General features: G+C 40.0%; 1 protein-coding gene across 1 annotated transcript in view; it reads right to left on the bottom strand.

Annotated features, from left to right (window-relative positions):
- STOX2 (storkhead box 2) overlaps window positions 1-14,084 on the bottom strand; it is a 240,140-nt gene extending 226,056 nt beyond the window's left edge. Inside the window, exon 1 of the mRNA XM_019534667.1 lies at window positions 13,742-14,084. Coding sequence (XP_019390212.1) covers window positions 13,742-14,081 — 340 coding nt within the window. The 5' untranslated portion in view covers window positions 14,082-14,084. The remainder of the gene's footprint in view (window positions 1-13,741) is intronic.
- Between the last annotated feature and the right edge of the window lie 26 nt (window positions 14,085-14,110).

Raw genomic sequence — 14,110 nt, 5'->3', positions numbered from 1 at the left:
TCTGGGTGGGTGAGGGGAGGGATGGCTGGCTGGTTCTTGGGAGGTGTGGGGACAGGGATTGTTCATTTAGGGAAAGAATGATGAGCTAGGGGGCTAGAAATACCCCAATGCGAGGAAAACAGCAGCCCCAGGGCTGAGGCAGCCACTCGGCTTTCCCAGGTCTGGGGCTGCACTAGAAACTGTACAGCTAGATTGGTCTCACTGGACCCAATCTAAGTTAACCCTTTGAGGGTTATCTTAGATAGGGTCAGCCATTTTTAGACTGTCTAAACTTCCTGAACTTCTATACAGTTCATACTTAATTCCCTAGGTCAATCTAACTACAAGGTCCGCACCAAGGTCAAACTAAGTTAGATCAGGTGTCCATTTCTAATACAATCTAACCTCTCAGAACATCTGTACTTAGCCTTAGGGCATCTTTACGTGTGCTTTGGGATAGGGGTGGTATGCTTTAATTAGTTTGGCTCCCGTTTGATAAGCTTTAGTTAAAGCACCCCATTTTGAAGCGTGGGGATGCTGAATACACAACACCGAGGCTGCTGAAGTGTGCTAATTAATTGAGTCTGCTCTGACACATGATACTTAGTACATGTCGGAGCAGGCCTCTGGCATGTGTATAGGTGCCATTAGTGACCAATTCACTCTTACATACAGCATGCTCATAATCTAGATTCAAATGGATTCAGCAGAAGTCAGGAAGGAAGAATAATTCTGATATTCTGTTCTGGTTTTTTCTTAAGTGGGAAGGGGCAGGACTGTTCAGAAGTTTTCCATAATATTTACCCTGCCTGAACATGGCATTTGGTTCCAAATCTGTATTACTCTAGGTCCCCCCATAACCTTCTTTTTAGTTATTGTTACAGAAATATGCCCATAGCAAAGGCTTGGCCAAACATAGTAGTCTTTAGAGGGGTCAGCAGGATAGCATTTATTTTCCTTTACTTTTATATTTATAAACTATGTCAACTAACTGTCTCCAGGTACATGCACAAAAATATATTTAATGCCATTATACAAGAGGTTGCGTGTCACTGCTCCCATATTTCACATGCAATTCCATGTCACGGACAGATGGTTAAAGCGCACTCTGTAGAGGACATTATGTTTGTATATGGGGTGAAGGGAAAGTTTTAAAAACAGAGAGAGAATACAACACGCTTCAAATATTTTTCAAGCCTGGGCTATCCAGGGAGCAGTTTTGCATGATAAACCAGACTCTGCAGTAATGCTTTTAACAATTAATACCTGTGATCATTTAAGAAAAGAAATTAAGATTGGAAAGAGCTTAACGTTTTGCTTGCAAATGCAAAAGCTACAGTAGTAGTAGTTAGCTATTGTTTAAGTTGACCCTGAATGCAAATACATGTGTTGACAGTCAATTTTCCATATACCAGCCACCACCTATTTATTCTCCTTTTCGTTAGATTTGGCTTTTATGTGTCTATTAAATAGAGGCTCAGTCTTTATGCACTTAAAGCTCTTACCAAAGTCAATGGAAGCTTTACATACATAAGGAATATAGGACTGAGCTTCTTTACTTGGAAAACTATTACAATTTCTCAGTTGCATCTTCTGTGTAGCTATTTGTAAACTGCTGCCCTGGGTACAGAAAAAGATGTGGCTAATGCCAGAAATTCTAAAGCATCTGGGACAGACTGTAATTCTTTGGGCCAGTATTTAAGATAAGGGAAGTTTAGGATCTACACAACTACCTGAGGTGACGCACTGCACTTCCTCTGAATGGGGTTAAATAATGGTGATCAAACTTTGCGATGACTTACTTTACTTCTCCCATTCACACAGAGGCACCAGGCCTTGCAAATAAACCCAAATGTCTGCTATGTCCCCACATCAGTAAAGACCACATCATCACTGGACCTAATAACAAGGAGCACAACATGCAAGGTTCATTCACCTACAACTATACCAGCGTCATATATACCATCACCTGTTTACAATGCCCATCTTCTGTCTACATCGGACAGACAGGGCGATCTCTATGTGTAAGAATGAATGAACACTGATCTAACATCAGCTGCAGAAGGACGCAAAAGCCTGTGGCAAACCACTTCAACCTTCCTGGTGGGTTTTTGGTTGTACCCGTGTCTAAGAACATAGGCAGGCAATGTTCTTTGGGTAGATGTGATATCTTTTATTAGAACAACTGAGTAGCTGGCAAGAAGTTCTTTGCAAGCTTTCAGGCACCTTCCCAGACACTCCAGCGCTGACTTCAGGATGGCTGTTTACAGGCAGAACATTTTTCTAAAAGTCTAAATGGCAAACTGCAGAGCAAGAAATCATTCACAAACTGAACTGTGTTACGTATAGTTTAAACATAGACTAAAGATTCATCTTGCATTGCTTTGATTAGCTTTTGTGACCCCTTAGTTTATACAGGTTTAATATTTGTTTGCTTCTCTCTCTAGCACTGCCCCTTCCCTGCTACCTATCTTATTTAGTCTATGAAGGTGTAAATCTCCCCAGCCTTCTGCCTGACTTTAGGCTAACATAGCTAACTACCTCTCCTTGCTTTACCTATGACTGAGTCACCAGCAGAAATTCTGTACCACTAATTTGGGCTTCACAAAATTACACATCAGAAAAAGAAACAGATGGGAAGTTAACAGACCAAATAAAAGGGTATTTTTTGCTTTGTATAACTGAATTTAACGAACTTAAAAATAGTAAGGATAATAAAACAATTCAATCTGTAAACTAAAACAGGATTTATAGCATGTGGTAGGGAAACACAGTGTGGACAAAGTTAATGTTTTGTGTTTTTTTTTTTAACTATTTAAATACACTTGTTTAAAAAATTAACTTACTTAAAACAATGACAACCTATATACAGGACTAACCTTATCATCATCCATACATTAATAAAATAATATTAAGCAGTACAGATTTTACGATTACAGTTTAAAGAAAGGCATCAGTGGCTATAAACCTGGAACAAGTTCGCTGAAGATGAACTAGCTTTTGACAGCAGTAGCCTTCTCTGCAGGTGCTTAATAGTTTATTCAACTAATTCAGTTAAGTAACTAGACCATTCCAAGCCAAGAAACTGGCTTAGGAGGTGAAACAGCAGGGAAACATTTCCTCTTCAAATCAGTAAAAAATAGGTTTCTTAACTTAAAAACCTTGAAAGACATGATGGCTAGAAAAAAATTCAATTACTTACAGATTAATTATCGATAATCCCCTGGTTTAGAAAAGCAAATAAAAACAAAAATTTCTCTTTTCATTTGGGTAACCAGTATATTTAAGGTAGTTCTTTCTACTCATTAAGTAAAACTTTAAAATGCTAAATTCCAATTGTATGTGTCAAGCTGCATTTGGATAACAAGTACCAAAAAACTTGTTTAATTAGAAAATGTACTTACAATTTTACCTGACAATCTTCTTTAAAAGAACCTGAATAAATTTAAGCTAAGCTAAAAAATGCTTACATAACCTTGCCTAGATACAGCAAAGCCTCCTGCTTCACAAAACTGCCAAATTGATTGTATAGGCCACCTCTAATTGCAAATCAACAAGTTTTAATAGTTACTAACTAAAGAAAAAAATCTAAAAAGTGGAAATTCAAAGTAAAATCTGTGTACTCACTCTGCAGAGTCCATAGTAGCCGGAGAGAATGAAAGTCACAATTTATGGTGTTTGCTATTTTGAGGGCACCATAGAAGTTAACAAAAGCAACAATGAGTTACAGTCCTAATGCTTCCCTCCCTCTGACACTGATCCCTACTGCTTATAGATTGGGCAAAAGACTACAGGCTGCCTCCACTACTAGGGCTTGTTCAGGTAAGGGGAATTACAAGAAACAACAGCAACCATAGGTAACATATCCCTCAACACAGAAAATATCCACATGCTTATCTGATGCATTTCTGCCTTGTCCCCTGCCATTCAGCTTTTACAGTTAAAGAGGTAGGTGAATATTAACTCAGAAAGGGAAACAGAGGATCACAGGCTTGCTCAGTGTGGAGGCTGGGCAGCATGAATTGAATGAGGCCCACATTAAACACTGAAAATACTATTTTACAATTGCCTCTTTCACTGTGCATCAGAATACTCGAGTTGAATACGAGAAAAATGATACACATTTTAATTACTCGCTGTATCATAACAGCCAGATGAAGAGGATGGAAAAACCTATGGCTTCCTATGCAATTTTCACTCTGGCATATCCTGACTTTTGAGTGCACCACTTTGCAAACTCAACTTTCTTACAATTGTTTTTTGCATAGGATACACAGGGCAGTTGCTTAACTGAAAGCTTAGATAGAAAGAGCTTACTGATAAAGCTGTTATCCCTACTCAGTTCTCTATCTTGTATACAATAACATTCTTTGTAAGGGGGAGGAGGGGAAGAGGTGGGAAAGGGAGGATACAGTACTAGCTGCCTATTAACCTTATACATCCTTTATTCTCATAGTACAATGAATACAGTGCATCATTGTATTTAGTTTTGCTTCTGGATCAGGAGCTGCTTTAAGGAAGAGAAGAAAAAGAAACAGAGTAATAGATTTAATTTTCATTCAAGCTTTTTATGAAGTTTAGAAAAATATTGAAACCCCCCCATGCACAGCTGTTTACTGTTAGGAAACATACAAATACAAGCAATACTTGTGTTAGCCAACTCCAAAAAGGATTCCACTGCAAGGTGATCAATAGTATATGTCATTGTTTCAAAGAGTAAACAGGTCACACATGGCAAATATCCATGATTTTCTTTTCCTCCCCCTAAATCCACAAGCAACTATTCCAGGATAAATTAAACCACCTATGCTACCCTAAACCGCCTATGATGTTTAGTAGAAATATTCCCTGAAGTCAGGAACTATTTCCCACAAATTTGTAAGTATTTCCATCATACTCTTACAGTTTGTCAATCCTTTGTTACATTTTTGTTTTAGGATTATTTGTAAATGTTTAATGGAAAGAAAAATTATTTGGGGATCACTACTCAACTCCAGGTAAAAACTATTGACCCTTTGTTTCCATGGCAATGTAAGGCACACAAAAGGTGCATACAAATGTGTGTCTGATTCCTCCTCAGAGGTTTTATTACTAGGAAACCCAACACTCCCTCACTGAAAAGAAGTTTTCATGGTTTAAAAAGAGACAGTTAGAAAAAAGACTATACATGTTTTATGGCTGGATATAAATGAATAGTGCTTAATGCCCAATTGTTGACATCTCTACAGCTGTCCACTAATGACTAGAAAATCACTGTGAAAGAATTCCTAAAGCTAAATTAATAGGGTGTTAATTTAATTTTAGGAGATAGGGGAGACATGATGGGGAGAGAAGCGAATGGAAGCACTTAGCTGCAACACAAATAATTTCTCCACTGTTACGCATGGTAGAATATGGACAATGGACAATACTCCAGTAGGGCCCACTTTGCTAAATTATAACTGGTGCTACTTAGTCTAATTATTGCATACACATTTCTTGAAAACTCAAGTTCTAATATCACTTTCTAACTGAGGCCACTACTTTTGGGCATTACCAAAGAGTTATAGTAAACTTTGACAACTTGTTTTTAACCCTCTACCAATCTGGTCTTTAAAAAAATGTCATGGCCTTTCTATAAAGCATACGGAAATCTTTCAAACACATTCTTTGTCTAAGATGAAAATCAAACATAAGCAACAGTGAAGGAAGTTACAGCAGTCAACGCAAGAAGAGATGAAAACATGAAAGAATGTCTGCTGAAGTGGAGATGTCCATAAACAGCTGATGTAGCAATAAGGTGTTTTATTTAGATATGAGAAAAAAAAATCATACTGACACACAGACCAGGCAGGCAAATGGAAGGGGTGTCAACACCAGAAATACCCACTGGGCACATCTATACATATGCCCAACTGCACAGTTGTTACTGCACAGTTATTTAGTACTTGCTTTACCTAAGTACTTTAGCTAAAGCAAGTACTAAATGACTGAGCAGAACCACCATCACAATTCATGCCTGCCAATGCTACATCGCTGTAGCAATCAGCTATGTCACTGTAGCTCATCACTACGGCGACATAGCATCTTGTGTAGATGCACCCAGTGTGTATATATACACAGACCTAAGTGACAGGTATGTTGTACAATTACATGAACGACTGAAATCAATTCTACCATAGATTATTAATTTCATCACTGGGACCTGCTGGTTTACATAAGATTTCCCAAACAGGCTTAGATATAAAACTGAAGATGGCATACAAGTCTTCATGCATTTTTCAAAGCTTCTCCTGCCAACTTAAAATTCAGACACACCCTCCAATTTCCTAATGTCTAAGTCACGCTGATTATTAATGGCAAATGAGAGCATTACAAGCTATTACAAAATTACCATTTAGTATAAAAAGCTGACACAGAAATAAGTTTTAAAACTATATGTAAAAGCCATGTTCCTAAGAAAAGCCAACACTGTAGCTGTTAAAACAGCTCTGGTCTTGCTTAATATTCTCACCCAGTGGAGGAGAGCAGGATTCTACATTACCAGACAGACTAGAATTGGATGACAAAATCTCAGGTGCACTTTAAACCTATTTACTTTCTGGTTCAAGCATACCAGCAAGCGGTGACAATACTATGTCCCTGAGCAGCTCTTGAAACTTGAGTGAACTGGATTTTATACTTCTGAGATGCATGAAAATTATTGCTTGTTCTTAAACCTGGGTGATTTCAGGAATTACCTGCTCCTCATAGATTTCCCCTCCCGTTTTGTGCATTTTCTGCTGATATGGCTGTATATACCTATGCTACACAAATTTTTCATGCCATCCTTCTAAACAACTCATTTTTACCCAACCCCTATCTCCAGTACCACCCTCTGTCCAGCCAGGTCAATGCTCCAAACCACCACCATGAACAAACATTTTACAATTTCACCAGTGCTCTTAAAAACAAAAAGTGCATCCATAATCAGTGGGCCACATCAGCGCTTACATTACACAGGGAAGGAAAGCACAATCATCTGTCCAAGCCCTTCTGGTCTCACAAACACATACATGTGTGCCAGTCCTTTAAAGGGAAAAATGAGGAAACACCCTTGACCCCTAGAGAGTGAATACAGCAGGGAAGGAAGCAAAGAGAATGGAGAAATGCATTGCATTTCCCCCCACCCAAGGTTTAATGACAAGAAATGTACACTGTCACCTTCCCCCTGCCAGACCCATAAGCTTAGGGGGCATAGCAGAAAAGTTATACCCCACTTTCTCAACCATCTAGGCATTAGAAAAGGAAAATATAACAGGAATCCAAATCCACAGTATTAACTGGCTAGCCTGTCTACCTTACGTGGCAGAAAAAATCCTAAAAGCAAACAGGTTAGCTGCACTGACAGTATTTCATCTTGTTATTGTATCATAGTAGCAGAGCACTGCCTACTCTTATGATATGAAAAAGATTGTAGCCATTGCCAAAACAACCCTCTAGCTTTAGCTTCAGCTCTGAAGTTCTAGCCAGATTTTCCATTCAGCTTCCAATTACCTACCCAACTCTTTAAAAAAAACCCATACAATTTCTTGTCATTTTCATTCTGTCATTGTTTAAAGCTACATAAAGATACAAAAGATAAAAGAAAACATTTAATTTCAGACTTGCTATTCACTGCTATGGATTTGTAGGAGATGGGAAATAAAGCATAAGAACACTTTTCAATAAATCTCACATCATTTACACATGAAGCACCTAATTTTGTTGAAAATGCATTTACACACATTTAAACAGATGATTGCGACTCCAGGCCTGTCCAGTCTTTCAGCTCTTCTTTTAACGATGTAGATTTTTCAGTTTCAAACTTTAAATGCCGGAAGTACATGGAAGTAGGAATCTGTCTACAAATAGTCTGAGCTTTGTAGATAACTGATGTGTGTATACTTAGTGTTTTTAGAAAGAAATAAGATGAGGAAAGTCTGATATTTCATAGGCAAGCATTCTGATGTATTCCAGGTACAGTTTCATAGTTGTTAACACAAAATACCCATCAGTATTTGATATTTAAAAAATAATCAGATGTAATCTTGAGGGCCTGGTATTTTATAAAGAAAGATAAAGGAATTTATGTTATTCACATATCTGAAAGCTTACTTATTAACACAAACTTTTAAACAAGTCAGGCCTCTGGTAATGAGCCATGGGACTCTTCAGCCTAGAGAAGTGAAGACTCAGGGGGGACTTGATGGCAGCCGATAAGTACATAAGGGATGTGCATCAGGAATTTTGAGAATGTCTGTACACCAGGGCATCCCAAGGCAAAACAAGGTCCAACAGTCACAAACTCCTGGAAGACTGTTTTAGGTGAACATAAGGAAAAACTTCTCTATTATCTAAGTCCCCAGGACCTGGAATAGACGCCCCACAGAAGTGGTGCAGGCACATGTTCTGGACACTTTTAAGAAACACTTGGATGCTTATCTTACTGGGATCATTTGACCCCAGCTGACTTCCAGGGGGCTGGACCTGATGATCTTGCAAGGTCCCTTTCAGTAATAATGTCTATATAATCTATGAAACTTATTAAATGTTAATTTAGTCACATGACTACGACCTGAAAAAAATTATCCCAGATTCCTTGCCCTCCCCGCCCCCAAAAATCATATGTCTAGCCATGCCAGATGTGTGTTGGAGGCAGAATTGCCAACTCTGAGTCTATTCCAGGAGGTTTCCAGAACAGCAACGTGCCCACAACATACAACACAAATGTACCCGCATGCTTGTATATATCAGTTACAGATTCTGGTGCAAGGATTTTATGTCCGGAAGGCAAATGCACATTACTATTACATTTAAAAAACCTACTGGACTACTATATAAATGGGATTCAACATTTAATATTTATTTTAATGAATGCCCTATCGTTTATCTACAGTGTGAAACTCAGCATTCTCCTGGAGATTTACATCTAATTCCTTGAGACTCCAGGGAAATCCTGGAGGGTTGGCAACCCTGGTTGGAGGACTCATACTTTTGGGGATGCAGGATAAAGTCTGCCACACCTCCACTGCATGAACACCTAGTCCTCACCACCCAGATGTTTAAAGGAGGCCACAGAAAGTGTGGCATCACAGACTGGTCACCGGTGCCAGGCTTTCTGACATGCCCCTTCAACTTGCCAGTGCCTAGGATACCTAGGATCTAGATCCAGATAGCAAGCTCCATGCACACTGGCAAGTTTATGGCCCTGTTATGTAGACTGGCATGGGGCTACACTATGTGGGTTTACAGGATGTACCCACATCAGGGCTAGCCAGGGTATACCCATCAGGGCTAGCCTGTTGGCTCAAGTTTTCAGCCTTGCCCTAACTGCAGGCTACGTGGCAAGGCTGGAAACATTGCGACAGGAAAAGGGGGAGAGAGTCCATTTGCTCCCTGGACCCTGATGTCTTTAAAAGTTCCACAATGCAGCCTGCATGCAGGACTCTGGGCAAGGTTTCACATGCCACACAAATTAAATTAAAATTAAAGCAGCATGCAAACCAGCTACAAAGGGTGTTCTTCAATGGTTTGCTATTTTGTGGTATGTAAAGTTAACTGAATATGTGGCAGGTTACATCATGCAATTTAACAAACCAACTGCACAATAAATGTAACATCTGTCAGTGTCCTCAGATTTCCATGTTTTAAACAGAATTCCATGTCCTGTTTGAATTTCATTTTTTATTTTTCATGTATTAATCATAGGATAATGTTCAGTAGCCCTCTGCACAATGAAGACCAAGGAATTTATAGACCCCACCTGCTCAATAGGCAAACCTGCTGTGTGGATTCCAGACATGTCAAGATAAAATAAGAAACCAACCCTCTACAAGACACACTAACCTCTAATCTTATTCAGGCCATGATTCTCACCCAGGTGCTTTAACCCACTGGAGCCACAAAGCCTATACAAGATACCGTACCAGCTGGCATAACCTCTGCACGTACCTCCAATGGGCAGGTGAAAACAATGAATTGGCATATTTTTTAAAAAGTTAGAGATGTAAACACTTAGCAACCTTGCTGAATCTCCTGTTTCTCTTCATTAACTAGTGGCATTTAAGGCAATTCTTGTTTCAGTTCCCAGTCTGACATAAACCCACTGCTTGCCCAAATTTCCCCCACCCTTTTTGAAAGGTTTAAAGGGTAGGAAACCCCCTAACAAAAAGAGGACTTCCGACACTCTTCTCAGGTCACCATTCATTGGCTTGGCCAGAAGAAATACTGCCCTGTGTAGAAAGAGGGCTTATCAATTAACTTAAACCCAAGGGAAATTACCCTGGGTTTAGTCCTCAGAATAGTTTAGATGATTTGCCATGTTTGAAAAAGTTTAATTTAAAAATACAGACCGAGCAGTATAAAAATCAGACAGCTCAAGACCTCTTCACACAGTATCGTTCAAACTTTTCAGGCAGAGAGACTCTCTCTGTATTAGTACAAGTGGCCAGTGAAATATTCATAAAACAAAAAAGCCGAATAAAAATCTCAGATTTTATTTTATCTGTGTGATTAATTTTTAAAAAAGGAAATTGCAGGTTTTTTCTTCTCAGCCAAACTGTATGGGAAAAGCAAGAAAATATCTTATTTTTCAAAAGATACACAACTTCAGTCATGACATCACTTCAATTCTGTAAGCTGTTTTAGGAAACCACTTTTATAAAATTCAAATGATAAAGTTCTGTACAAGGAAAACAGCAATTTGTTTCCCAGCCAACCATCTTAACCGTGGAACACCAATACAATCTTTACATCTGTACTCCAAACCCCCAGTCTTGATCTTTCCTTTGTAAGTGAAATTGTGCCTACAGGTTGCAAATTACACATCCGCATTTTAGTTCCTGATCCTTCATCACTCTCTCAATATGCATTAAAGAGTCCAAGTGTAGCCCCTTGTCCATGATCATGTTAACTACTGCAAACATTTCTGTTGTGTGTGCAATCCAACAAAGTGCTCTCTTTTTAAGCAAACTTAGAAAGACATATTAATTCCTAGACTGCAGACTGAAATATTGCATGAATGCAACATTTTCCCTTCAGGGACAGCACCATTACTTAGATCTTCATTCATCAAAACATGACAGACTTACCAATTACTATTTCAAATACCATTTTTGCTGTACTGCAGGAGAAGTTCACTCCTAGTTTAATCCTTTTGTTTTTCTACAATAGAAATGCCTGTGCTGGCACAAATACATTCAAGACACCAAACATGTGGAGCAGCAACTATCCAAGATTTTTTATAAACTATTTTTCTAGCAGGGCAACTAGAGGTCAGTTTTTACTACTAGTGCCAGTATTCACTTTTACAAACATTCTTAGGAGGATCTAAAAACGTATCATTCCTCAGAAGCTCCCATCAATTTTGTTGTGAGGTTCTGACAAGTGGACACAAAGGATGGGTGGAAGAAAACTAACCTGGGCAAGATGTTTGAAGTAAAATAGACATTTTAAATAACACTTTAAAATTACTCTTTAGAGAGGGACTACATTAGAAATTTGATCCTATTACATTTATCTCTAGCATTTTCAATCCATGTTTGAACTTAAATAACTGAACACCCTTATTAACTAATAATTTAAGAACAATCACTTGTATTTACAGAATAGCACATATTATCTATTTACTTTCTGTTCAGGTAAATGTTTTGAGAATTTAAAAACTGTTTCTAGTCCTCTGAAACTTTAAGAATTACTAAAATGATATGGGGAAAGTGAAATATCGATATTTAGCATTCAAAAAGAGCAGTCTACTGTTCAGCCTATACAAACTGACTGATAGCCAAGTTCAATGTAAACTTTGCATATCCCTGTAATGTTTAATTAAGCACACAGAAAAAATGCATTTATTTGATATGTACATTATAAAATTTGTCATATACAACGCATTCCAGTGCATGAGAAGGAATAGGCAGAAAGTTTAGGCCATTAAACATTTAGGTTTGTTTTGTACCCATTCATTTAACTGGTTTGGGAACCCTGTGATTCCTCAACAGCTAAAGCATGTCATATGCACACTTTGTAATACAGCTTAACCTGTAAAATAGAATCAATTGGTATTGCAAAATTTTACAATCTAGCTGTTATTGCTCAGCACCAGTGTGGCTTTTTACAGAGATGTGGTCAACTTGCGGAATGATAAATGCATTGAAATTGTATCTGTGATCAGGAAAGTGAGCCTAGTGAAAAGAATCTGCTGAATCTGGATGGAGACAAGGGAAGACAGGGTAGATGTGTACCATATAAAGCAGGGGCGAGCAATTATTTTGGGCAGAGGGCCGCTTACTGCGTTTCGGCAAGCCATCGAGGGCCGCATGACAGGCAGCCCAGGGCAGATTAACAGTAATTTCCTAAATTTTTTAGGGGCCCCCCAGGCTGGATAAAATGGCCTGCTGGGCCGCATCCAGCCCCCAGGCCACATTTTGCCCACTCCTGGTATAAAGTAACCAAAGTGTATATATATATACACACACACACACACACACACTTTGCACTAGTCACATCTCTAAAATGCCACACCTGTGCTGAGCAATAATAGCTAGATTGTAAAACTTTGCAATATCCATTGATTATATTTTACAGGTTAAACTGTATTACAAGGTGTGCATATGACATGCTTTAGCTGTTGAGGAATCACAGGGTTCCCAAACCAGTTAAATGAATGGGAACAAAAGAAACCTAAATGTTTAATGACTTAAATTTTCTGCTCATTCCTTTTTATGCTCTGCAATGCATTGAGCATAAAAACAAATTGTATAATATGTGTATCAAATAACTATGTTTTGTGTGAGCTGAAACATTATGGGGAAATGCAAACTTTGTGCTGAACTTGGCTATCACTCAGTTTGTACCTGCTGAGAAACTCTTTATGGATCTTGATGTTGCTGGTTCATTCTCATTTTAATAAGTCTCAAAGTTTTAATGGAGTACAAATCAATTCCAAGGCCTGGGAAAAGAACAATGCATACACACTGTCCGGGAGGTAATCTAAATTTAACCAGTCATCTTTCCAACCTGGTTCCCTAACAAAGCCACAAAAGCTTATGCTATACGTGTGTCTGTATCTAAATAGATACATGGGTATACAGCTATCTAAATATCTATATACTTCTAGCCATCTCTAGATATAGGTATGCATATACATCTATCTATATATCTATGCACATCTATCAATAGATTGATCTCTATATCTATACATCTACCTACCTAGATATATGTAGATATGTATATCTATTTATCAATATGCCTATCTATAGATGCAGATATACATACACCTATCTAGACAGGTAGATGTATAGATACAGAGATGGATATGTGTATACATCTATCTGTAGAGAGATCTAGATACACATATACATCTATCGATATCTATATCGAAACAGAGCTAGAGATTTATCTGTCCGTCTAGACTTATATCTACAGATAGCCATGCATATACACATATCTGGGGCAGTGCTTTGGCCAGGAACCCGGGCTGAAAGCCTCCTTGCTGAGCTCGGATCCTCTCCGGGATCCTACTCAGCCCGCAGAGCGTTTGATGCTGGCACGAGGAGAAAGCTGCTGCTGCTGCTGCTGCGTTTCGTGGGGAGGCAGGAGGCAGCTCCAGGCTCCCGCTCGCCCCTTCCGACGGCGGGGGGCTCCGGCTGCCCGCCTTGGCGGGGCCCAGGAGGGGCCGGAGCCCGGCTCGCCCGGGGCCCGACCCGACTCGGACTGCCCCCCCTGCGGGCGGGTCCCGCGCGCGGCCCGGGCTGCCCGCACCTACCCAGGCACTGGATGCGGAAGCCGGCGGGGGGCTTGAGGGCGCGGCGCGCCCAGCCCTCGCGCAGCACCCCCAGGTGCTCCTCCTTGCCCTGCACGAGCAGCACCTGCTCGTCGATCCAGCCCAGGAAGAAGGTCTCGGCCACGGCCGCCGTCACGCGCCGGTTCCAGAAGTGCTGCATGTTTTCCTGCTTGAAGTCGGCGAAGACCTCGTAGCCGATGCGGCGGCGCCCGGGCCCCGCCTCGGCCGCCGGCTGCCGCGCGGGCCTGGGCTCGCCGGGGCTCAGTACGATGGCCAGGGAGTGCGGCGCGATCTGCAGGCACTTCTCCATCTTCCGCGGCATTGCGGTGGCCGCCTCCCTGGGGCGCAAGG

The sequence above is a fragment of the Crocodylus porosus genome, unplaced genomic scaffold, assembly GCF_001723895.1.
Source record: "Crocodylus porosus isolate Cpor-Errol unplaced genomic scaffold, CroPor_comp1, whole genome shotgun sequence".
Classification (NCBI taxonomy): Eukaryota; Metazoa; Chordata; order Crocodylia; family Crocodylidae; genus Crocodylus; species Crocodylus porosus.
The sequence above is the reverse complement of the archived record's forward strand: the minus strand, read 5'-3'. Positions and strand labels throughout refer to the sequence as shown.